The sequence below is a fragment of the Heteronotia binoei genome, chromosome 1, assembly GCF_032191835.1.
Source record: "Heteronotia binoei isolate CCM8104 ecotype False Entrance Well chromosome 1, APGP_CSIRO_Hbin_v1, whole genome shotgun sequence".
Lineage (NCBI taxonomy): Eukaryota > Metazoa > Chordata > Lepidosauria > Squamata > Gekkonidae > Heteronotia > Heteronotia binoei.
Genome location: NC_083223.1, coordinates 42,093,128 through 42,120,821, shown reverse-complemented (window position 1 = coordinate 42,120,821; position 27,694 = coordinate 42,093,128). Strand labels below are relative to the sequence as shown.

At 40.6% G+C, this 27,694-nt stretch overlaps 1 protein-coding gene across 1 annotated transcript in view; it reads right to left on the bottom strand.

The window, feature by feature from the left end:
* CYRIA (CYFIP related Rac1 interactor A) overlaps positions 1–27,694 on the bottom strand; it is a 66,587-nt gene that overhangs the window by 23,530 nt on the left and 15,363 nt on the right. The window contains exon 3 of the mRNA XM_060233669.1: positions 5,899–5,978. Within this exon, the coding sequence (XP_060089652.1) occupies positions 5,899–5,968 (70 nt within the window). The 5' untranslated portion in view covers positions 5,969–5,978. The remainder of the gene's footprint in view (positions 1–5,898; positions 5,979–27,694) is intronic.

Sequence of the window (27,694 nt, the reverse complement as noted above, 5' to 3'; positions counted from 1 at the left end):
AGCTGCTGTTAGGAGGAAGACCTTCACTCAAAGGGAGAGAGTGAGCAGGCCGAGGCCTGGGGCCTAACAGAAAAGGGACAGTTAAGTTCAGTCTCGTTAGGGACTTTATGTTTATTTTCCTTCACCCACGTTATTTATATAGTTTAAAGCATACTACCTGTTCACTTGCCCTTTATAGATTTTCCTGTGTAAAATAAATCTTTTTGTTGTTCTTTGTTACTCTGCTTGGCCTACTCGCCTATTTTCTTGGCCAAAGCAAGGGATCTGAAGGGCTGGGGAGGGTACTCTGGGACTTCCCAAGGGACCCTAATTCCAGAGCAGGGCAACATCAGGTGGCACCCCCACGCCCATCTGTGTCATGATAGGCACAAACTAGGATTCTCAATGCATGGACGAGACAATGGCATAGGAAGGGTTCAAGTTTGTTAGGCACTCGGATGCTTTTTGAAACAAGCAGAACCTGTTAAAAAGAGACAACCTTCGCTTGTCCCAAGAAAGAATCAGGCTGCTGGTGCTTAAAAACAAAAAGGTGGCAGAGCAGTTGTTAAACTAAATCCAGAGGGAAAGTCAACAGGAAAGGAAATGTCTCTGGTTCAGGATAGCTCATCTCTAAGGGATGAAGGGGTAGCTGTTACTGTTCTATAGTGAAATTGATTGGATTGGCCACCAAGATGGTGACAAACAATACTGACTGCCTGATGAGGTCTAGAGGCCACAGGAGGAAAGCTACAAGTCTGGGGAATTACAGATGTTTAAAAACAAATACTAGAAGCGTCTAAGAGAAAATGGAATGCTTAGTATCAGAGGAGAACATAGACCTTGTAAGCATTTCAGAAACTTGGTGAGTTGAGAATAATCAGTGGGATACAGTGATTCCTGGATATAAAATTAATCAGAAGGACAGGAAGGGAAGGGTTGGAGGTGGACTGGCTCTGTATGTCAGAGAGGTTATATGGTCCAGTAAAATTGAGAATCTAAGATAAATAAATTTGCTTAAAGAAGTGTTATGGGTAGAAATAGTGGGCCCCAAAGGAAACTTAACTCTGGGAATTTGTTATTGCCCACCAGATCAAAGGTTAGAGAGAGATTTAAAAACAGCAAAAGAATTAAGGAAAGCAGCTAAATGAAATAACTGTATCATAATAGGTGATTTTAACTTCCCACCCATTGATTGGGTCAATATGTGTCAGGAGAAAGCCAAGAGAAAAAGATTGATTCTCTCAATAATGCTAAAAAAAATTTTTTTAAGGTTTTTAGGTTTTTAAATGCTTGATTTTAAATGTAATTACGCTGTTCCGATTTTATTGTTTTATTGTTTGTTGTAAGCCGCCCTGAGCCACTCGTGGGAAGGGCGGGATATAAATCCCGGAATAAATAAATAAATAACTGTGCCATAAAGCAAATGGTCACAGAACCTGCCAGGGGGAGGTGATCCTGGACTTGGTCCTAAATAATGCTCAAGACCTGGTGAGAGATGTAAATATGATAGCATCAGTTGGGAATAGTGAGTGTGATGCTATTAAGATTAGCATTTATGTAAACAGGGAGTTGCCCAAAAAAGACCAACACAATCACATTTAACTTCTCTCAAATTAGGGGGTTGTGAAGAAAAGGAGAGTCAAATGCTTTGGGCACTTGGAGATATTTAAAACTACAAAATTCATCAAATACATTACTAGCAGAAAATCAGCCAGGGAGGCAGTGGGGCCCTTCGATGACCAGTGGGTAAAAGGATTACTAAAGGCTGACAGGGAAATGGCAGAGAAGCTGAATGTTTCTTTCTTCACTGAGGAAGATGGGAGGTGCTTGTCCACTCCACAACTGCTGATTTCAGAAGTCGGACTGAGTCACTGGGGTGATAAGAGAGGAGGTCCTACAACTGGTGGGTAAATTAAAAACTGACAAATCACCAGGCCCAGATGGCATACATCCAAGAGTTCTGAAAGAACTCAAATGGCAACATGTGCATCTCTTGACAAAAATATGCAATCTATTTTTTAAAAGGTTCCAGAGGAGATCTGGGAAATTATGTGCTGGACAGTCTAATGTTAATACTGAGTAAATTGGTGGAATCCATTATTAAAGATAGAATTAGTAGGCACATCAATGAATAAAAGCTATTAGGGGACAATATCGAGAAAGCAGATAAAAACCACAAATGAAAATGTTGGAAATGTCAAGTCTTTCATATGTGGTGAACTTGTGAAAAAACAAAAAAAGATTCTGGAAAAAAATACACTGAAAAATGTGGACCATATTAAAGTTTAAATTCCCAATGGTAACTAAACATGCTATTAGGTATTATGCCTAACAAATTACCAAATATTTTAAAAGAGATATTCAAATATATGGTGAGAATGGCTAGAACTATTTACACAGCAAAATGGAAATTGGACATCTATCTACGTTTAGAAGGGTGTGGTAACACATGCTAAATAATGCACTTTCAGTCCACTTTAAGGCACTTTTTCAACTGGATTTTGCTGTAGAAAAAACCAACTTTCAACAGTTTTTGAAATGGCAATATTTAGCATGTTTGACCACACTCAAAGAATGGAAAAATAAACTTGCTGCATATGCAGTAATGGCCAAAATAACAACCTACCGGAGAAACAGGTTTATTTTTAAACTTGAGGAGAGATGGAGTGTGTATTATGTGCACTATGTGTACAAACTTAGAATGAGAAGCAGTCTAAAATATATATGTATGTATGGTAATGAAACAGAAGTAGGATTAAAATCTGTTTTAAATTTAATATCTCAAATATAAATAGGTTCCTGATATGAGATCATCTTGATATATTTTTATCTGTTAAAATTCGAATGAATATGTCAAAGTGGCGAAAATATGTAATATTGAATACACAGTAATGATAAACCCAATGATGTAATCAAAATAGATTAATTACAAAGTTTGAAACTTAAAATGTTTAATACTATCATTTCCCAACAGAAGAAAGAATGATTGTATATTACAGATAATATCTTTAAAATTATAATGAAGGGAATGTAAGGGAAAATATTTTCTGACATACATTTTGTATTACATGACTCTTCCCAACTAACACAATTATGTTGTATAACACACACACACCATTTTCCTTTCCCATATCCCCACTGTCTTCCTAAATAAATAGATTTTTTGAAAAGCTATTGAGGAAGAATCAGCATGGACTCTCTAAGGAACAATCAACCATATTCAAAGTCAAACAAATGTTACCTCCAGCACCATGAAACACAACCTATTACAGCTAAATAATTAATATTCATTTTTCAGAAGACACAGCAGTTTTGAAATATCTGTGAGATGCTTACTACATGGACATTGCTCTGGAGCTAATGTCATACTAGGAAAAAAAAAGCGTTCTCCTCACATCATAAACAAAGGATTGGATCCTAACTCCTGCAAATGGAAAAGAGTTTGCTGAAGCTGTTGACCTCTCCCATCCTCAAGGCAGAATCCAGCACTTTTATTTGCTATGGAGCTGGGTGACTTGAAGAGGACTGGGAAATGTGTAGAACAGTGTTGACAGAAAACTTGAATTGAATCTGACAGATGTGCTATAAAGCTCATTAGAAGATCCATGAGGTGACAGTGATAGCAGCAAAGAAATGCTACTTTGCTGCTACCGCTGCACCAGCTAATTTGGGCCTAGCTCACTTTGAAGTATTTTAGCACAATATGCTGATGACATCCAGCATCTGTATTTCTTTAACCAAACCACCTAGTGATGCTGTAGAGATTCTGAACCAGTGCCTCACTTCTGTGGCTAAATATCTAAGCATGAATAAATTGAAACTGAATCCTGACAAGATGGAGGTAATGTAGGTTGAGAAGGCTGAGGGGTCTTGAAGGACACTTTGCTCCCCAGTTGATGGAATCCAGCTGATGCTTGCTGACTCATTTAAGAGCCTAGGAGTTATACTGGATCCAGCATTATTGCTGAAGAAGCATGTTAATGCAGCTGCAAAAATGCATTCTGTCTGATTCATTTGGCCTCAAAGATAAACCCCTATCTTGATGTGACTGATTTTGCCATGTAGATCCGCGCTATTTATGTAGACTACTGTAGGACATTCATCATGAATCTGCCTTTAAAGGGAACTCCAGTTGGTGCAGAACACTATAGCCCAATTACTCTTCGCAAGTGAAGCATTTCTGACATACTCATTTTGCATATATTCCATTGGCTGTAAATACTCCATAGTTACCAGTCTGTTACTGGGTTCAATTCAACGTTCTGATTATTGCCTTCAAAGGCCTTACTAGTCTTGGACACACTTTGATAGTTTTTGTTTGTTTGCATTATTTTCCAGTTTTGTTACCACAATCCTACTGCATAGTTTATTATGTCTTATGCTGTTATATATATATAAAACAGCATAAAATATATATGGGTTGCAAATGAATTTTCACAGAAATGCCCAAACAACATGCATTTATGATCACATATATTTGCTATAATCCAGTGAAAGATGTAGTTAGAAAATGTATCTGAAAACTAAATTTTAAAAGATATTTGTATAGTTTAGTAAAATGCAATTGAGCACTCACTTTCACTTTTTAAAATGAATGTATATAATTCTGTTAATTCAACGATGACAAGTAAGATGCCACATAAACAATTTCACATCATCTTTCATAGGCCAGGTAGATACAAAACCATTCACTAAAATTCTAAATAAATATTGAGGTAATTGTGGGCAGGCATCATAAGTTTGGTTGTTTCCTTTTGACAATGACAACCAAGTTCTAAAAAGTGTCTACTCTCATATATATTTATTTTAAATGTTTTTATGCTACCCTTCCACTCAATCAGGGTCCACAAGACAGCAAACACCTTTAATTTAAATAAAGCAAAATAATTTGCTTATAAATTCTTTTGGAATACACCACAAGCCACTTACAACAATCACTGTACATCCAGAGGTGAGGGAGGAAAGGGCTAGGAAGCATATTTTAAATATTTTTATGATACCCTTACACCTGATCAGGGTCCACAAGACAGCAAATACTTTTTTTAAAAAATAGCAAAGCAATTTGCTTATCAATCCATTTGTTTACAAATCCTGAGGGCTGCCTCACTCTTCTCTCTGATACAATTAATGTTGGAATGGTACACTACAGTGTCCCTGGTATCAGTGGGTTGGATCTAACTAGACTTTTTACTTTATTTCACTTAAATTCACATTTTACTACAACCCCTAATTTCCCATGGCTTTTCTACACACAGTTCCCATGATCCTCAACATAGCTTTTTTGGTGGTCAAAGAGGACAATCATCTCCCTTTTTCACCAACAGAGAAGTTGGTTGGATCCAACCCACTTTCTGGAAGTTCTAGCCTTTGAATTAAAACATTTTCAGATAAAAAAGCTAGCAGCCAAACAAGAAAGTTATAGCAACCCCCTGTCCAGAAAACTGCCAGATTACATGGCAGTACTGGATCATTAGCTAATAGATCATGCTAATGTGATTATGAAACATGGTATTCAGGTTTTGGATTATCTGATCAGATAGCTGTTAAGAGGACACTGGAAAGCTGTAAGCGGTGTATGCTGTATTGCCATACATTATGGTACATTACAATTTACAATTTATTAGGAATAAAAATGAGAAAAGAATGCAAGCCAAGCGGGAAGTTTTGCTCACTTTCAAAGTCAAAGAAAAAAATTGGCCCCTGATCAAACCCTATACAAGTGAGAATTTTTTAAAGATCCCCATTTGGTTCCTGAAAAATAGAAAAAGGAATAGGAAAAGTGCTCTGGGAGAACAAATATTGAAAGTATTAAGTCAGATCATTTGTATAGCTATCTGTTAAAGCAAATCAGGAGAAGGAACATTCCTTCTCAACATTTTCCTAAATCAGGGGAAATGATATTCCAGTCTTTGAACTTACTTTCAAAATCCAGGAAAAAATGTGGGTTGTTTTCAATTTCTCTGGAAAGGACTTTAAGAAGGTTACCCATACCAGCAAACCTAGTGAACACAACAAAACCATAAAGAGTTACATCTGCACAATTAGAACACGGATAAAAAGCAAAGGTTTTGACATGTTCTGCTCTTCTCATTCACACTGAAACAATAATAATACTTATTTCTGATGAAAATACAAACTATAAGGAAGACTATTAGGGAGTAGTGCAAATGGCATTCAGTGGGTGGATCCAACCACCATCCAAAGAGCTTTCCAAAAGTCTAAGAAACCTTCCTCTACATTAAGAGGTCTTTCATTGGAGGAAGTCGCCTCAGATTGGAAGAAGCCTTCAAACTTTGCTCAGTGGAGTGGTAGGATCCACCCCAGCAGCTAATTATAGGAGGAACCCCAAGCAACCAAAAAGATACACAGAAATTGCCTTAATTACTGAGGCAGGAACAAGACAACATTTCAGAACACTGAAAAAAGTAAGGTAGATTCATCATTGCCTGTGATATTTACACTAATTTCTTATTGCCTCTTGTCAAATAGATTTTGTAGATTTTTTTCCAGGGATTCCCAAATCTCTGATTTTTTTTTTTTTTTTTGCACAACAATTCTAATTAGAGATGAGCACAGTCCCATTCTTTTCCATTTGTTTCTTATACAAGAAAAGCCAAACTATTCTTATTTAGGTTTTTGAAATACACTCAATTCCGCCTTGGTTATATTACTTTTCAATATATTATTTTTACCACCTTTCTATTCACCTGCTCATGGCAGTTTACAGTGCTTCTGTATCAAACATATTTGTATTTTATTACTTCATATAACTTCAGCTCTCAAATAGCCACTCATTTATTTCTGCAATTAGGGACTAGTTGGCAGAGTTTTCTTCTTTGTTCCAGCTACTGCTATGCTACAAATGGCTTGAGGCAGTATATGTGGGCAGAAAAGGAAAGGAAAGATCCCCTGTGCAAGCACCAGTCGTTTCCGACTCTGGGGTGATGTTGCTTTCACAACGTTTTTACGGCAGACTTTTTATGGGGTGGTTTGCCATTGCCTTCCCCAGTCATCTACACTTTCCCCCCAGCAAGCTGGGTACTCATTTTACCGACCTCAGAAGGATGGAAGGCTGAGTCAACCTCAAGCCGGCTACCTGAAAAACCCAGTTTCCACTGGGGATCGAACTCAGGTCGTGAGCAGAGCTTAAGACTGCAGTACTGCAATTTTAACACTCTGTGCCACGGGGCTCCTCACATATGTGGGCAGTCAGGTTAATAAAAATGTCTGGGGGCTAGAAATTCTTGTGGAATTGTCTGGCTGAGCTAAATTGGAAATTAATTTCCATACAAGATGTTATTATATAGCCTCCAGAATCCCCAAGGTTTCAGTAAGGAAATATTTTTGAGGAATCCTAACTACAATGAAGAAAAAGTGTTCAATTAAGCTACATTTGTAGCTACAAGAAGCATTTAACATGACATCCCACAATGTCTAGTCTAGGACAGCCTCCGATGGCTTCCCCTGAAGAACAGATTCCCCTGTACATGGAGAAGTTTTTCTTATTGTTGAGAGCATGTGATTGTGAACTACAGACAAAGAACTTGAGTAAAAATCAGTTGCTGGTTTAGCTGGCCTTGGGATTCTCCCAAGATTTGGTTGACCACATTTTGCGTGTTCACAATAAATTTCAAGGAAGGCAATGGTACCATCTGAAAACCTATGTGCATATACTCTCCATATACTACATATATGAGCAGGTATGTCAAATCTTCTGAAACTGGTAACAGTTTCTCAGAATATGCAGAAACCAATACAAGTTAAGCACAATCAATTTGTAAGAGAAAAAATTGCACTCTTAAAATTAAAGTTTGTAATTTAATGCAAATAATTTTAACACGGATAAACCTCTTTCAGAACCTCACACTTGATCCCATTGTTATTATTTCACTGTCAGTAACTACTTATGCAGAAGAGTCACTGAACAAAATACAATTCCTTAAATCACGGTGAAGTTCATGCTAAAAATAAATTTGAAAAGATAATGCATCTTGGATTATAATGCAATTGTAGGCTTCCAACCTTAACTTTTAAAAAAAGACTTACCACATTATATATATATATATACACACACACATTTTTTGGCCACTGTGTGACACAGAGTGTTGAACTGGATGGGCCATTGGCGTGATCCAACATTACTTCTCTCATGTTCTTATGAGTGAAATTTGATTACAATATAAAGTGCATTTTGGTTCCCATCTCACAAACCAACCTAATACATGGTAAGGCGTTGTAAGACAAACAGTATAAACTCATATCTTTGGATATCAGTTGTTTCTTCTGCAGCTCCATGGAAACAGTTTATGCTAGAGTCACAATGTCTTACACCACAACAAGTGGAATAGAACTGGATGCCTTCAAATTCCAAACAGACCTCATACCTCCAGAAGGAGCCAACCAGGTCTTCTCAGTGTGCTCCCACTGGGGCTAAAGTATGTTTCCAGGAGTACAAAAAGGGCTCAAATGTGTCTCATACCTGATTTCCCTGTGTCACAAACACAGGTGCACTGAATCAGCAAGAAAGAAGGTCTATGATGACAGAGCAGGTTTCCATTTATATTTTTTATAATTTAAAATTAGATGCAACAGCCATATGGTTACACATGCATATATTACACTCATCATGGATAAACTGTGGCTTCCTGTCAAGTATGTACTTGGTAGCAAATCCTAGGTTTTCTGCAGAGTACTATTATAATTAAATGAGTACCCAGTGAGATGAGCACCCAGCTTGCTGGGGGGAAAGTGTAGATGACTGGGGAAGGCAATGGCAAACCACCCCATAAAAAGTCTACTGTGAAAACGTTGTGAAAGCAACATCACCCCAGAGTCAAAAATGACTGGTGCTTGCACAGGGGACTACCTTTACCTTTTTTTTGCTTTATAACATGGCACCACTGCATGCATATATTGGGAGAGAAACAGGAAACATGAAGTTGTTCCATGCACCTTTCCATAACATCAGAGAAAGATACAGCAAGATCCATTTTTTAAGTAAAGAAAACTGGCGGGGGTCAAGTAACGGGGGGAGGGGTGGGAGAAAAGTAAGATATGGGGTAGATAAATTTTTCTTTTTAGGTTGTAAGATATTGATATAGATTTGCTACCATATGTTACCAATAAAATTGTTTATAATCAAGAGAAAGATACAGCATGTCAACACTAATATGCCATCAGTGTTTTCTCTGCACATCTTCATGAACGAAGTCCTTCTCTCAGAAAACAGAATGCTAGCAAGCAGCTTATCTATGTAATTTCTGAACCACAGCTTTTGCATCTCACTCTCTTCCATGGAGATGTGCAAGCTCCCAAGTGCAACACAGGGACAGTATTCTCCTGTTCCTCTGAATCATCTGAGAAGCATCTGCTGCGTTTTTAGTACACTAAAACATCAAAAAGATTTGTGGCTCTAGGTGTTCAGGGATAATGAATCAGCTCATTTCAATCATTTGTTTTTGTTAGTAGCACTTTTAAGTTCATCTTTTTATCATAATGGGGAAAGTTGGATTGTTCAACTGTACTTTGTTAAGTTTCATGCTCCTCATTTGGCTTATCACAATAGATGTATATAATATCTATCATTCCACAATGTGACCTTTTACAATGCTTGTCTTTATTTATGGGAGGTCATTTATGGCTCTGTCAGTCCAAACATAAATCCCATGTACTTTATGGAGCCAGTTAATAAATTAATTTATGTTATTTATGGAGATGGTTAACAAATTAGAAACCTGCTTTGGGAAAGCATCCCCATCCCTAGATTACACCCCTCACTCACATAGCAATTATTGAGTCTAACCAGGGTTTCCTATAAGCAAAGATCTGAAACCTTCTTCAGGCCTTAGTTTCAGATACTGGAGGAAGAGAAACTCTAGCTGATTACACTCAGCATGAGCAGCCCTGCTCAGTTAGCCCAAAAGTTCATGTAGCACAGCACTCTGTTACCAAGGGGAGCTAATCAGAGCTTTGTGAGAAGGCACATGTAGGGTATGAAGACAACACTCCTCTTTTGCTGCTTCCTCTCCCACTGCATGTGCACGCACACACACACACAACAAGCAACTGTTATTTACCAACATACCCCTTACATTTCAGTTCCTCAACAACTCCTTTCTCTGTGATTTGACAAATGCACAGAGAATAAGAAAGTGGCTTACTTGCTTCAGTTTCCTCATCCTATCTATGATCGTATTTCCAGATCTAACTTTTGAACCATAAGGGTGAACCTTCCAATGTGTGTACAATATGGCGGCTCTGAAGCAGCACATTGGATAGCTCTGTGCAGGGCTTTTTTGTAGAAAAAGTCCAGCAGGAACCTACTTGCATATTAGGCTACAACCCCTGACATCACCATTGTTTCACACAGGGCTTTTTTGTAGAAAAGGCCCAGCAGGGAACTTATTTGCTTATTAAGCCACACCCCCTGATGCCAAGCCTGCCAGAACAGCATTCCTGCTCAAAAAAAAGCCCTGGCTCTGTGACAGACTGGAGGTCATTTAGAGGTTTAGAATGCCATGTGATAAGAGTCAGTGTGTAGCTTTAAGAGGGGTGGAACAGGTTCTAAGAAACTGAAGTTCAAATCCTCATTCAGCCAAGAAAGTCACTTAGTGATCCTGAGCTATACACTTTGCCAGCCCAATTTATCTCACAGGACTGCTCTGAACAAAAAGTGGGAAACTGCCTTGAGCTCTTGGAGGAAAGGAGAGATAGAAATATCATAAGACAGATAACTCCATCAATGCAGATGGATTCCTGCTAACCACAGTGACCAAAACCAGAATAGCCCCAACAATATTCTTCCCAACCTGCAGACTCTCCCATCCAGAGCAATACAAACTTTGACTGATTTTGTACTAGGCTTGTCCCAGTCTCAGAGCCCTTTCCCCCTGGTGCCTCTGTCTGATTTCGCACAAGCTGCTGCGGGGCTGTGACTCACCCTGCCTCTTTCTGGCAGCAAACAGAAACCAGTTTTCAGAGGAAAGAGGTGAGGCAAGTCACAGCCCTGCAGCAGCTTGTGTGAAACTGGACAGAAGCACTGAGGGGGGAGGGGGGAAGAGCTCCAAGACTGGAACCAGCCTAGTGAGAAATTGCTCTTTATTTCTGGTGGTGACACTGATCTAAATCCAGTACAATTTTGGAATTTTGCCTGCAGCTTACTGGAAAAAATCTTATGCAAAAATCCTGTATATATTAATGAATGCAGTAGAACTTAGTTTTGAGAGCAGACTGAATTCAAGTACAAGACCCTTGAAAGCCCTACTACATCATTACAGAGAGATATGGGTACTCTTCATTTTTACATGGATTCACTTAAGGTAACACTTGTAAAAAGCTCAAAGAACTGAATATTGCCATGTGACGTGCACACAGTAAAACAGCAATAAAAATAAAAGGGAAATGCAAGTTAGCACTTGCACATCACAAGCAACTTGCTGATGCTTTGGAATCCTTCGGTGTTATTGCTTCAAAAATAAAATCCTGAAAAAGCTAAATGATTATTTTAAATTAAGTTTTCTAGACCTGCCATCTACAGTTATTGGTTTCTTTCATTTCCCCAGCAAGCAAAATTGGTATAAGCAGCTTTTGTGCAAAAGATCCATAGAAACAACAGGTATTGAATTAAACGCTTAATGAGTCTGAACTAATTTGTAGAAACCGAGCTCTCTCACACCATGGGTGTTCCAAGAAAAATATTCTCCAGCGCATTAAAGTATAAGCTATTCCAACTGGGAATCATTTAGGACTTTAAATGTTATTTAAAGCAATGACAAATTATGTTTGAAAAATTAAATTGCTCAAGATCTTGATCATTTAAAAATTCTGTGCCTTGGCAACAGGGAACATTGTATGTGTGTGAGCTACCTTAATCAAGACACATGTCATGTGCCTGAACACATCTAAAACAGTGGTGAGACCACAGAAATTAGTCAAAAGATGATAATTATGAGTCTGAAAAGGCAACACAAAGCTAGTTTTCACTTAGTTTTGCTTTAATATTTTCATTCTGCTGGACTTAATCAGTTAAAAAAAATGCAGGATTAAAATTCACAGGTGTCTTCTTCTAAACAAGTAAACAAATCCAGTACACTGGACATGAAAAGAAGATGAGAACTTCACAATTTGTCGACTGTAAGATTTTGGTTTTTTGCCATCAAGTCACAGCTGACTGACAGTTACCTTTTTTATGATACAAGACATTCAGAGGTGGTTTGCCACTGCCTGCCTCCACATTATGACCCTGGTATTCCTTGGTGGTCCCCGTTTCAAATACTGATCAGGGAAGACCCTGCTTAGCTTCTGAGATCTGACAAGATCAGGCTAGCCTGCCTCACCCAAGTCAGGGCAGTATAATTATGTCATCCTGAAGACTTCTCTCAGGATACAAGCGAGAAGCTGTCCCAGGGTCTCAGTTTATCTCTCTTCTAATAAAAGAAGTTGCTCCTAAAATATGTTCAGCCAAGCCTTGTCTAGTCCCTTCCATTGCCCTAATGATAACAAATTCCAGGTTCTATATCTTCAGACTGTGGACTCATTCAAAGCATTGCTCACACCATAGATGCCTTTTCACATCAGCCTTGGTGATCCGACAGCTATGTATTGACACTGGAACTACATGTAGTAGTACTTTATTCACGGTCATCCGACCAGCTTAATACAAACAAAAACAAAATCATAAAAACAAACCCATCACCTCTTACACAAAATTCCTAACACCAACTATTGCACATATTGTTAAAACTCATAAGCAAGATTTACACTCTCAATTTCCCTCCTTTCCAACTGAGCAACATAACAAAAACGGGCAATCTTAAATGAAACATCAGAATGAGCATCAGACAGGAGGAAGGCAATCTGCTCATCCTCCGGCCTGCCCGCCAAGGACCCAAGAATTGGAGAGATTAATCTTGCCCTCAAGTCGTTGTAATTAGGGCACCGCAAAACGATGTGGAGAGTTGTTTCGACCTCATTGCAATTACAGGGGCACAATCTTTCCAGATATGGGTACCCAGCGTAACGTCCCAAAAGCACCGAAGAGAAAAGTGCGTTGAGTCGTGCTTTTGAGAAAGCTATCCGATATTTTGGGATAGTGATGTTGAAAAGATACCTGGCTGGGGACAGTACTTCGGCTTGCTTCCCTAAGAAAATGTGCGCAGAAAGACTAGCTCTAGCAGATCTCAGTTCAAGCTCAACCAACCTCAGGCGCAAAAGTTCTTTCGCATCCCTCAGTTCCATCATTGCTAGGGACTCAGGGGAGAGATCACAGAGTCTAAAATAATCTAGACACCTTTTCTCCCAAGTTCCCACAAAAGAGTCGGAAAAAATCAGATGGGGAAGGCCACCTGGCTTTGAGAGAACCCTCAGAAAGTAACAAAGGGTATTTAACCACATTGACGTCTCGATGCTTGGGACGCCAGATTCCAACCTGATGGCAGTGTTCGGCACACATCTGGGAACAGACAGAAGCTTGCGCAAGAGTTTAGTTTGTACTATCTCCAACGGCTTGGTGGTTGAGTAAGGGGCAATTTCAGCGCCATAGAGCAACTGGACCCTGGTCTTTGCAGTATGCAGCCTTAGTGCTGCAGGCAAGAATTTGGCCCCTTTGGAGATGTAAAAACGGTAGATGGCATCAGCTGTTCTTTGCGCAGATTGTGCAACATAGTTCTTATGTGCCAAACGCTTTCCCTGATAATGAAAAATCACCCCCAAGTATTTAATAATTTTTACTTGCTCAATGGGTTTGCCATTTAGAAACCAGCAATGAGCCTTGAATCGTTTGGTGAAAACTAAAACCTTGGTTTTATCTAGATTAATTTCCAACTTTTCCTGCAGACTGGTCTGGGTTAGGTGGCGAAGGGCCCTTCGCATACCAATCTGCGTCCTGGATAGTATAAGCACGTCGTCAGCATACGCTAGAACTGGAATATGCCGATCGGCGAGCTTGGGAGGATGTAAAGCCAAATCATTAAAGGAGGTTAGAAGTGAATTTATGTAGAAATTGAAAAGCAAGGGGGCGAGCACACAACCCTGTCTGACACCCTTGTTCACTAAAATTGGTTGGGTTAGATGGCCTTGAGATGAGCATCTTATCCTGATGCCCGAGTTACTATAAAGGCTAACCATAAGCAACAACAGCCGTCTGTCGATAGACGAAGCTGCAAGCTTGTCCCATAACCTGGATCTGGGTATCAGATCAAAGGCAGCCTTAAAGTCGACAAAGGCTGCAAAGAGTCTGGAGCCCTTTGTGGCCAAATATTTATCAACCAGAAATTGCAGCACCAAAGTCTGGTCAAGGTGAGATCTTCCAGGGCAGAAGCAGCCTGAACATCAGCAATAATGCCTTGAGAATCCATCCAGGCCGTAAGTTTGTCCCTCAGATGTAAGGCATACAGTTTGCTAATAGCACTTAGCAAACTAATTGGCCTATAGTTCGAGGGGAGTTCATGGCCCCCTCTTTTGTAAATGGGCACAATAATCGCCCAGCCCCAGTCGGCTGGCATGTTTGCTGTCTCGTCTATATATGTGAAAAGGGAAGCCAACGTTGGAGCCCACCAATCCCGATGCTCTTTAAGTAGGTCAGACCTAATGTAATCTCCCCCAGGGGCTTTCCCGCTTTTCACCCTCCCTAAAAGGGAGTTCACCTCCTCGCAAGTGACAGGATCCCAGGATGGAATGTCCTCTGCTAGCAACTTCGCTCGTAGGGTGGGGCAAGAGGGCTCTTCAGAGGCATATATCCTCTGAAAGTGTTCCACCCACTCTGCAGCAGTAATATGATTTGAAGCTTCTGAGGGGAAAACTTTCAATAGTGGATTTATAGTATGCCAAAAAAGCGATGAATTGTTTGATTTAGCTGCATTAATCAGGGCCTCCCAGTTTTTCTTAATAAAAGTTTCTTTCTTATGTTGGGTAAGTTCCTTGAATTGTTTTTTTAGGACTTTTAACTGCATATAGTGAGCCGTCAGTTGAGATTCCCTTGCCAGAATCAGGCCAGCTGTAACCTGCCTCTTTAAGGACCTGCATTCTGAGTCGTACCACTCGTAAGATCGTCTTTTCAGAACTGTGTTATTGTGCATATAATAGGAGAGAGTAGGTTTTAGGGCAGCAGTTATGTCATTGTAATGTGAAACAATGTTACCCTCCTTTTCCATTATCATTTTCCTGAGGCCTATCATCTGTTCACACCCCAGGAGACTCCTGATCTTAGCACTGACTCTGCTGGACCATTTTACACAGCCAGTCACAGGGCTTAAGTGGTCAGAAGGGTGATGGATCTCTCTAGACTTAAACGGCAAGGCACTTGAGACTTTGAGTGACAGTGGGAGGTGGTCGCTCTTGCATGGCAAGGAGACCCACTATGGGTCTTTCCAATGGTATTGATACTCTGATGTTTGGAGGAAGTGATGTCAGGATGGGAAGTAGCCCATGTGGACTCCTCCCAAATCATTGCAGTCTTCTGATTTAACCAAGCAGCACGGGGGGAAACCCACAGCACAGTAGCTATTTTGTTGCTAAATATAACCTAAGAAAGGTTCTCCTAAAACATTTTGGTATTCAGTAATTTCCTCTTTCTGAAGCACACTTCTCAGCTCTATGTCCCAAAGTCCCACCAAGAAGGCAGTATAGTGAAATGGCCCATGCTAATGACAAAATTGATCTACCATGCCTGTGTCAGAAAGGCTAATCCAAAGCTCCTCTCTCTCACACGCACACACACACATGGTGCTTTCACATGGCAACTGTTTGCAAGTGGATCTTGCTGTTATTGCACAAAATCCACTTACAAGTGCATTATTTAGTGTGTATGAGTGCACCCACTATCTCTGCATTGGGTTTTTGGACTGCCAGACAATATTAGGGATGGGCATAAACTGAACTATGAACCAAAATAAGTCACAAATTTTGCCCTGTTCATGGTTTGCGAATCAAAGTTTGTGACAAGTCTACCATCACAAACTTCCATGAATTTTTAAAGCAGTTCATGGTATTTCAATATAGAGAAGAAAGCCATAGCAGCTGAGAAGCGAGGAGCAGGCTGTTTTTCAGGCTTTCAGCAAACACCATTTAAAGGGACTGCATTCCCTTTCAACAGGGTTTGTGGGGCCACAAATCACAAACTAGTTTGGTTCATGAATGAACCTCCCAGATCCAGGCCTCAAATTCAGTGGGAGCTCACAGGAGCACAGCTCCTGCACCTTTCTGAGAGTTCCACCTCCTTGTCCACTGAATAGTATGTGCAGCTGCATAACAATCCCTGGATGAGCTTCACTACCTATTTTTCTACAAAATGACTGCTGCCCAGATCTATTTGGTTTGTAGTTTCTGCATTTTTCTGGGTCATGCCTATCCCTAGTATTTATGTCAGGGAGGTTATCACAGTAGTGTAGGTTTCAGGCTCAAAGCCTGGATGCTCCCATGAGCATGAACAAGAGGCATTTGTAACCTTAGGAAGCACTAGGAAATTTCAACATACTGTCCAGAGTTTAGTTTCTAGAGATTACTTATTAAAATCCTTATGCATTACCTTCTCCATTATCAGTCGTTCAAAGCTCTTTAAACCTTGGAAGTTTCTACAGCTACAAAGCCACTAATGTCAACATTCCCCTCTTGTCATAAGGGTAAACTTGGGTCAGACTGGAATCTGGCCCCTGACCCAAACTAACTTACTTGAACCTGCCAGGGTGAGCTCTCTCCATACTAGGTTCTCTTTACGGACTTACTAAATTAAACTGTTTACCAAATTAAAAATACCAAACAAAAACTCATCAAGCCGCTTTAAAATGCTAAGCTCGCAGCTGAAAGTAATTGTTCATCTTCAGATATTTACAGCATGTATCTTGTTATGCCGATGCAGCACCAGAAGCTGCCAGTCAGGAGTGAGAGAGCAGGTCATGATGACACCAACAATTTTTTGTATTCATTTCAGTGTGTTTTTAATTCATTTTCGCTCTGCACAGTGAGACTCATAGCTGCTTATTCTTGCACTGCTTAGACTTTTGAGTCTTTTGTTAAAGGAACTGCTTTTCTTTCTTTCTTCCCCAGTTCTCAGGATAAACAACCTGGGGACTAAGTTGATCAATCATGCATCTAATGAAATGGACTCTGGCTTTTGCCATCCAATATGTCTACCTTTAAAGGATCAGAAGACTCAGTTGTTTATACTGCCACAAACCAAAATTGTTTCCAGTCTCTAAAACGTTAAAATATGCACCCATTAATAATAGGGACAAATATTCCTAAATTCTGTTTTGAAAAGGTTCCCCTGAATTCTGGCAGGCAACTGATCAGAAAAGTTTCCTTGACAAGGAATTCCAGAGCAGACACACCACCACAGAGAATGCAGGGCTTCCTAATTTTGTTGTGCCTCTGGGAATTTCTGGATTTCAAAAACAGACATTGGGCACCAACACAAAATGGCTGCCATCTGGGAGGCACAGCTGACCACAAAAGGGCTGCTATGGGACTGGTATTTGCTTGTATGGAGGTTTTAAGTTGTTGTTCAGTCGCGCAGTTGAGTCTGACTCTTTGCGACCCAACAAAGTCACGCGAGGCCCTCCTGTCTTCCACCATCCTCTGACCTCAAAGTTAAGTGTCCTATAATGGTGGATCAGCTGTTTCTGAACAGGTGTCCCTGCACACATAAATGTGATTTTTACTGGGGTCTTCCAAAGACCCTCCCGCTCTGATAAAATGGAGGGAAGCCAGGATTGGCTCTATAGTTTGGGGAACAGATGCTTGAAGAAAGAAGGAAATAGGCAGGAAGTACACTGGCAGAGGCCACTGTGTCCATAGACACCACTTTGAAGATTACTGCTCTATTTCTCATCTATTTGTTGAATCCTCTGATAACAGCAGCACCCTAGAGCAATACCTTCATATGATCTCACAACAAAGTAGACGGGAACTATTTTATGTAACCAAAATCCAAGTTATTTAGTCTTTTAAATGGTAAGTAACCAATATTTTTGTGTGTTCAGAATATGGAATCAGTGTAGCCACTCTAGATGAATGTGATTTCTTTTGACTGTTTCTGGTTAATGGCATAGCTGCTATCCTCTGGAGCAGCTGAATACTTTCCAAAGGCAGCCAACAACACCATATTACAATAATCTCATCATGAGAATGAATATCAAGACAGATTTGAGAGACGTTTGTGGTTTCTGTCTTTCAGGAAGAGTCTAGCTGGCACACCTTGGCTGAGAACAGATGGGCATTCTGGGGCGGCTTGGAGATGTCCCCAATTGGGATGGCTCAAAAAGAGCTGTCCCAATACCTCCACACGCTCACCTGATGGCCGCCCCCATCCCGTCTGTGCAGCGGCTGGGCACCTCTGCACGAGAAGGCACCCCAGAACCTGGGTTCTTTTTTTCCCCCTCAGGAGACAAGTGCTCATGTGCACAAGCGCTCCAGCACTCTGAATGGTTTATTTTTAAAACCCCCCTGGGAACAGCTTTGGGTGGCTTGGCAGTTCCACACTGCCAAGTTGCCTCACTTGCACCCTTCCCTGTCCAGACAACGGGAAGCCAACTGATGGCTGGCTCAAAGATTTGCTACCACTTTGTAAGCGGTAGCCTTTTGAGCCAGTCTCAGGTGCCTGGAGGACTGGAGGAAAATGGGCAGCAGATGTTGCCATCTGCACAGATTTCTTGGGTCGACTTCAGAGGTTTCTCTGAGTTAACTAAAGTGCCAGTCTGTTATTAGCCAATGTGTGGCTTTAAAGACATCAATCAACATCATTCTTATCTGGATCGTGGTTTTATTGGTCTTCATGCAATGTTGGGGTAATATATGTTTTCTCCCTTGCTTATTGTGCTGTTACGCCAATAAAGGTTGTTGTTGTTGTATTGGTCTTCATGCCATGCATTAGTGACTTCAGCCACCTGTCCACACTGGTGTATGATGAAAATTGGATGCATTCTACCTACCGATGAAATCTAACTTCGAATATGTCTTCTCTGAGGAGCTTCTAAGGTAGGGGTGGCCAAAGGTAGCTCTCCAGATCTTTTTTTGCCTACAACTCCCATCAGCCCCAGCCAGCATGGCCAATGGCTGGGGCTGATGGGAATTGTAGGCAAAAAACATCTGGAGAGCTACCCTTGGCCACCCCTGTTCTAAGGCATTCAACAGAACAATTCCCATTGGACAAGGCACCAGTCTCTTATTATGATCTTCCAAATCTTTCCTTTGGTAGGTGTGGAAGTGCTAACTCCAGATAAATAATACAGAAGAAAGTCATGATCTATGATATCAAAACATTGCTGCAAAATCCATCACCAGTTATCCAATATGGTAAGACAATTTTTATTGCAAAGCCAGACCCAACATTAAACTGAATTGCATTTTATCTCAAGGGATTCTGGAGTTTATTTGTGAAGTGTTAGTTCATAAAACAAATAAGGAGAATTCCCTTGATCAAGCAACATGACAAAGCAATGTAAGCCTAACACTCTAGGTTCCCATAAGAGGACAGATAGCCCCTGTTTTAGAGGAAATTCTGCAAGATCATCAACTTGTGTTCTCAATGTGAAAATATATGCACCATTCTGAATGCATGGCAGCTCTACATACACATCTGAACTCCTGTTTGTCACGGGCTGGGGCCAGGCCAGGCGAAGTCCAGGGGCAGTCCAAGGTCTGTAGCTGGGTAGCAAGGAGGGTCCAAAGCACCAAAACCGAATCACAGTCCAGTTATCATAGGTCAGAGGTTCAGAAGCCGAAGTCAGGGGGTCCAGAAGTCAATGCCAGAGTCAGGGGGTCCAGAAGCCAAAGTCAGAAGCCGAGGTGGATGCTAGAACATCAGGTAAGTGACTAGTTGCTTCCACAAAGCCTTCTCTCAAAGCCCACAGCTATATAGCCCTCTGCTGTCTGTTGCCCATTTGGGCTAATTGCTGATTCAGAGGGCAGCCAGGATCCTGCTGAGACTCAAGCACCCTCACTCCTAGAAGGGCCAGAATCCTTTCAAAACTCAGGGCTCAGGGAGCGTCTTGCTCGTGAGCGTGCCGCCCTCCTCCGATCCCTGAGGTCCTGACGAAGGCGGTCACGCACATGAGCCACCCGAGAGGGCGAGGCAGGGGGGCTTGGATCTTCTCCAGCAGGAGGCAGGGGCACTGGTGCAGGTGGCAGGGGCACAGTTTCTTCTGCAGGCTCGGCTTCTTCTGCAGGGCCCCCAGCACCCATGACACTGTAACACTTTCAACCCACATGGTGTGGTAGTTGGAGTGTCAGATGAGGATCTGGACACCCAGTTTCGAATCCCCTCATTGTGATGGAAGCTTGTTGGGTGGAGTCAGCTACACACTCAGGCTAAACTCCCTCACAGAGTTGTTGTTAGTAGAGTTGTAAAGGCTCAGAAAAAAATAGAAAAGTTCAGGCTGGTGGGTTCCAGTTTTCTGGGGACTTTTTGTCCCCAATTTTTTGGTAAAATTTTAGGGAGCACTACTATATTTTCTCTTTTAGGGTCAGTAATATACTTCTTTAGGCAAGGTTTTCCACATTCAAACTGTATAGCATGGAAAAGTCTGAGGACAACTGAATGTTTTTGATTGAAAAAGAGGTAAATTTAGGGGAGCACTAAGAAATATTTATGTCGTACACATATACAACATTTTCAAAAATTGGTTTTATTTAAATGTACATAAATTTGGCAACTCTTTCACGTGCTATAATGTTTAATCATAATGCATTACAAAAGAATTCAATGTTTTGAGACAATATCTGTCCAAATAATACATATGATTTTTATTCTGCTTACAACACAATTTGTTTTAAGAACATAAGAGAAGTCATGTTGGATCAGGTCAACGGCCCATCCAGTCCAACACTCTGTGTCACACAGCGGCAAAAAATTTTATATATACACACACACTGTGGCTAATAGCCACTGATGGACCTGTGCTCCATATTTTTATCTAAACCCCTCTTGAAGGTGGCTATGCTTGTAGCCGCCACCACCTCCTGTGGCAGTGAATTCCACATGTTAATCACCCTTTGGGTGAAGAAGTACCTCCTTTTATCATGTGTTATGGTACCATAAAGTGCAGCAATTTGCAGCTCTTTCTCAATAATTGGTTATTCTTGCAGAATTTCTTATAGAAAATTAATACATTTATATATTGCACCAGCTGCCAACAGAATTCCGTTTCTAACTTCAACCAGAGGCCAGGGCATTTTTGGCCCTGGCCTCAACCTGGTGGAGTGAGGTCTTATTAGAGATCAGGCAGGGCCCTGTGGGATCTTTTACAGTTCTGCAGGGCTTTTGGGTGAGGCAGCAAACATCAAATACCATCTGGCCCCTCCTGTTATCATCTACTATAAGGTTTTCAATTTTTGAGGACTCTAGATGACAACCCCTGCCTTGGTTTAGCCAAGGGTAGGGCATTAACCATCTGACATCCCTATTTAACCCTCTGTTTTTTTTCAATTGAATAATACCAAGACACCATGGAAACAGTCTGAAGTAGCTGAACATCATCGTTTTGGGGTTGAAGATTCTTCAGTTTTTAAAGTTTGATTTTATTGGTTTATAACCCATGTTGTAACCCACCCTGAGCCCGTTCACAGGAAGGGCAGGATAGAAACTGAACCAAGTAAATAAATTAATTTCAACAATATGCCAGAGTACAATTTTATATGCCAAGCAAGTTATAAATTATGTGTTTTATGTTGCCAAATCAGTAAAAGAAGTTTGAGAAGAAACTAGTTATTGTATATATTTAAACAGGGGGTTTTTTTGTAGTAGGGACTCCTTTGCATATTAGGCCACATACCCCTGATGAAGCCAATCCTCCAAGAGCTTACAGGGCTCTTAGTACAGAGCCTACTGTAAGCTCAAGGAGGATTGGCTACATCAGAGGTGCGTGGCCTAATATGCAAAGGAATTCCTGCTACAAAAAAAGCCCTGTATTTAAATCTCCCCCCACATTTCTGCCTTTTCCCAGAAAAGGAGGGGGGGTGTTTTTTCATTGAAGCTTTATAATTTTTGCAACTATCACATCTCTAGTTGTGAGGATAAAATAGCGAAGGGAAGAAAGCTATAAACTAGTTTGGGTCCCTAAACAGGAAAAAAGTGGGGTGTAAATAAAATAAACCAGAGAAAAGAATCCTGAGTGTGCATGTGTATGTCTGAATAGCTATCCAACAGCTTTCCCACAGCTTTCTTCAAGCAGATTTGCTAATATATGCCCAAACTCCTTGCTCGATAAGTGCTGCCCATCAAGAAGCTGGTGGCAGTGTGGATGGATCAACACAAAACCTCTAATTAATCTGGAAGAATTACAGGAAACCTTAATGCTCCAGTGTTCTTGCTCTAGTTACAGCAGAAGGCACCTGAGCCTTTGGCACTCACATTCAGTACATAGTGGGTAATAAGTAAGTCCAACCAAGTTCAATGGGAACTTACTCTTAAGTACAGAGGCCTGCAGCATTGAACAGGAATCCTGCAGTATAGAGCGACAGCCTCCCCAAATTAAAGAGGTATCAACAAAAGGCACCTGTGTTCATTCTCTACCTGTTCATGAAATCCTTGAATCAGTGTATCCTGCTGACATAATACAGTTCCAGTTATTCACTACCATTCTAGGGGGGAAAGAATGGATGTATGTATCAAATTGCAAACCTTACGACACATATTATTATTAATAGTGAACAGATCACATAACATGCGGGCATATATTAATGAGCAGAAAAGTATCGCCTCTGTATTATGTCCTGGCTGTTACAGCAGAAATGTTTGGGCAACACATCAATCAGGTTTAACTAGAGGAAAATTTAAGATTAGCCAGTCCTGTTCAATCCATTTATAAAAGGCAAAAATTCTTATTGTAGTTTATAGCAAGAATGACTGCCTGCAAAATGCACAGTAATGGCTAGTCTGGCAATAATAATAATAAAAAAATCCAGCAACTGATCAAAAACTGTCCTGAAACAGAAGCAAGCACACACTGCAATTCAAAAACTGTAAAATAAAAATAATGGTATGTTTAAGTGGATCTAAATTCAGCAATAAAATCCATACAGTAATGTCCTGTTAAGGCAACTAAGTTCATACAAGGTCTGACTTTTGTATTAAAAATTGTTTGCTCCAAACCTGCAAATTTTAATCCATGACAAATTCACACCATGATTCATCTTACCCACCCCTTTAGGGTAAATATCATTTGCTTCTTTCCTAATACTAGATGCACGTGGCTGAAGTGATCTATTATAAAAAGAAAACAGACATTGTCCAGTGATGTGAGCAAAGTTAAACATATGCACAAAAGTGGACATTGTGCAGTTGTTTGGACAACCCTGCAGTGCTACATTGTGGATTTCCTGTGAAGGAGACATTTAAAACTCGCAGACCACTCTATAGACATTTGCTCATTCAACATGGCTTCACATGAAAGGGGCTTTTGGGGTGGGGGGGAACTAGCTCAGAATGAATTTTGTTGGTTATATATTGCCCTCTGCTGTTTGAAAAAGAAAATAACTGAAAAATTACCATTTAAAATTAAATTGAACATTGCTATTAGCATTATGGCACAAAAATTACAACATGCAATTGAATCTGAAGTTTGAAAACAAAAGTATAGAAATGTGTTTTAGTAATTTCTGAGTAACTCCCATATTGTTCCATACTATATTGGCAATTTCATTCAAAATCAAAATTGTTAAAATTTACAGCTTCAACAAGAAAACACAAACTTAGAAAGTTTCAAATGAATTATCCTCAGACAAGAATAATCCAATGGAAAATAGGAAAGAGAAGGACTGTAAATCGTTTGGAATATCTTAAAATATTTTCATGTTGGACAATCTACAGAAGGAGATTCCTCTATTGGAAGGGGAAAGTTTCCTCTATTGCCTACTCACATGGATACCATATCCAGTAATGCTCCATTTAGACAAAACAAACACTTGTATTCATTCTTGTCATGAACAAGCCTTAAATTTCCACTCTCATGCACATGTTCTCTCCTTCCCTTGCGTGCAGAGCTTCAGTTGAAGACCTCCTAATTTAGAAAGTCCTTCACTGAACTGTGCTGGAACATTAGCAAATTGGAGCAGGGTATTGTTTCTTCCCTATAAACAGATTCTAAACTAAGATTAAATCATAATTTAAAATCTGTTGCTGGGAAAGAAACACATTCTCATTTGTTAAAGAACCTTCATTCAGACATGAAAACATTCCCCACCTCAGAAAATTCACAGTGATTACACATGCAACAGGAGGAGAGAAGACAAAGGAAACATACAAACGAACGGTAGGGGAAAGAACCCAAGGGTTTCAGTCTCATTCACAAGGTTCAGTTCAGTCTCATTCACAATATAAACTAACTGGTTTATTTGTGATGTATGAGTGCAGCCTCCTGGCCCAATAATTCTTGCATTCAAAGGTTTAAGGCAGTGGAAGAATACCAGTTGTCCTAACACACCATAGACGTCATGGTTGGGTGATAATAGTATCATCTCTCCTCATGCACTTTAGTTCTGATTTGAGTTCAGTTCCTATGAGCCTAAAAGGCAGATGGAACTTGGAGACTATCTGTGTAATGGACAGAGATGTACCTCGGAAAAAAACATATCATATAGTTATGGTCAGTGTCCTGAAATTAATAAAAAAACCCTTTCAGCTATGTAAATTTGCACGGGTGGCAAAGGAATAAAAGCAACCCCATTCACAGTGATGTATATTAACACAGCCACTTTGTGTTGCATCCAAAGCTATGCCTTCATCTCAAAATCTTGGCTCCTATTAAAAAGAAACCTTCCCCATCCTCATGTATTCAAAATCTGTTCCAATGCCCCACTTTAACCATTTCAACACAGGCAGGCATCTAATCTTAGCAGATGGCAAAATAATATGGCAAAATTTAAATAGCAAGAGATGCTTGGCAGCTCATCAGGTTTGAAATGACTTGTTCCAAATATCCAGTAAAACCTAATAAGCTTTCTGTGTCTTGATCATACAGATGACTTACTTAAAGAGGTAGTCATCGGTTGATTGTAAGATATGGCACTGGCAGATGACAAGATGGCCTTTTTCAATTGCAGGACTTTATCTATTAAAACCAACAACTTGAGGTGTGCACAAAAGCTGCAGACAATCAGACAGATCTGGGATATGAAGCACTTCCAGAAACAATCTCCTGTTTTCTCTTTCTTAGAAGATTTCTTCATATTCTAAAAGGAATATGAAGCCTAAGGATAGACCAGCTTGTAAATAGCTATTATTTGGATCATCATTCAGGTTCAGAAGTTATCAATTATTTGGGCATTAGCCAAGGGGCTTTTGGAGGCGAGGTAGTGGACTGATTTCTATCAAAGATGCAGCACTTTACATTCCTCTTGTAAAGCATGTAATCAGGTTGAACCAAAAAACATTAAGGTTCCAGTATTCTCAATGAGAAGAAAAATAGAGTAACAGGAAATTAGTAGCCTAGCACATGAAAATCACATACACGTAATTCAATCTTCTGCATGGATCACTTGTGCAAGTTAACCAAGGAATAAAATACTGGGATGCTGACAAAAGTAGTGTTTACTGTGATTCAGGTACCACATCTGAGGCCCCTATCCCTACTCCAATCAGACAGAATTCAGGGCTTATCTGACGAGGCAAAGAATAACTTAGAAATCTTTTGTGTGAGTGTGTATTTGTGGGTGTGTGCATGCCTGGACGTCATGGCTGACTTCTGGCAACCTCTAGTGGGGCTTGGGTGTTCAGAGAGGTGGGCTTGCTACTACCAGCCTCTGTGCCCCGGCCCTGGTATTCCAAGGAGGTCTCCCATCTGAGTACTTGCCAGGGTAAGCCCTGCTTAGCTTCCGAGATTTGACACGATCAGGCTTGCCTGAGCTATCCAGGTCAGGACAGCTCAGAAATCTTTGAGAGGCCTCTGTGTTCTGCATAGTGCAGGTCAGATGAACCCCATCAATACTTGAGGTAAAGTCAGAGAGATGTGGACCAGAGGGCTATTTGATTGGCTGATCAATGGCACAGTAGTGTGGAGGGAGATCAGCAGGCAGGAATGATTGACTTTTCACCTGCTCTATAATTCTCTCCCACAAGTCTTCCACCTAAGCACATTGCTTGTTTCCTCCAGCTGGGCTTACGTCTGAGAGCAATAGCCAACTAAAGGGGTAACAACATGAAAGAGTGATTGTTGAGGAGGGAATAAGTGGATGGATAAGCTCAGGCCTCGGATTGTGGGAGCTCACAGGAGCACAGCTCCTGAATCTTTCTGACAGCTCCACCTCTTCCTTCCCACCTTGTCCACTGAATAGTAGGTACAGCTGCATAACAATCCCTGGATGAGCTCCACCACCTTTTTTCTACAAAACAACCCCTGGATAAGCTTATCTGCCATTTTCTCCTGCAAATGCTCTCAGACAGTTGCCACTAGAAGGCAACATGAGGTTAGGACCCTATGGCTGAATTCAGATGACCAATTTGAGCCAACATAGGCACAGCCCCCAGGCAGATCAGACAGGCACGCCTGCTGCCTGTCCTCCAGCTACCACTTGGGAAGTGGTAGAAAATTCTTCTGCTGTGCTCCATCTGTCTTTCTGGGCATCTGAACATCGGAGTGCACAAGTGAGGAGAACTGGTGATGTGAACCCACCAATCCACTATAGGTGTTCACCAGTATTCTTTTTTTAAAAAATGCCCAGAGCGCATTAGCACATGTAAGGCGAAAAAAGAAACCCAAATTGCTGTAAGGGGATGATGCATAATAACTGTGTGAACATGCCAAAGCCCCCTGTGCAATATACAGATGCATTGCATGGGAACGTCTGATCAGGATTTGGCCATTCCAATTTGAGGCAGCACAGTTTGGGATGCCTCTGTTGTGTGTGAAGCTACCTGTCTGTACCCAGCCTTTGTTTACCTTTTAATGTCTATTGTCCTTGTTGTCTCATTCCCTAGTTGTCTTATATTTGGTGTTCACTTTTGACATTTTAGATGGAACTGAGGGATAACTACAACAGTTACACTGATATGACTGAACTACCATTACATTTCAAATATTACATGCAGGTGGGGGGGGTAGTTGTCAAGAAGAGCTAATTGGAGTCAAGATGCATAAGTAACTGAGCAATAAATACAACTAAGACTGGAATAACAATATGGCAGGAAATGTAAATAGAAGAAAACTGGCATACAGGTAATACTCTCCATGCCTGCATGTAATGTTTGAGGAAATCTGTTACAATGCATGTGAAGAAGCAGGGCTTTTTTTGAGCAGAAACGCACAGGAATGCAGGCTTGGTGTCAGGGGTGTGGCCTCATATGCAAATGAGTTCCTGCTGGGCTTTTCCTACAAAAAAAGCCCTGTGAAGAAGTATGCACATGCTGAGTCTCTATTCTCACATGTACCTAGGATTGCATTTGGTTTGTCTTGGGGATGTTATTGGACTCTAGCTTTGTTCTCATATCTCTGCTAGCTCTTGTATTTACATGCTAATTTGCTGCTATTCATTGATCTTAACAGCCACCTGATCCTATTTCAGTTCAACTTATGCATCTTGGCCTTTCCAAAAGGATGCCCCCACCCTCTCTTTTCCTGTAAATAGGACTTAAGGAGATTCTATTCCATGGTTTGTATCGGAAGAAGTTTGTTTGCACACAAAAGCGTATACTTTGAATAAAACTTTGTTGGTCTTAAAGGTGCCCTGGACTCAAACTTTGTTCTGCTGCTTCAGACCAACATGACTAGCCACCTGAATCTATACTGCT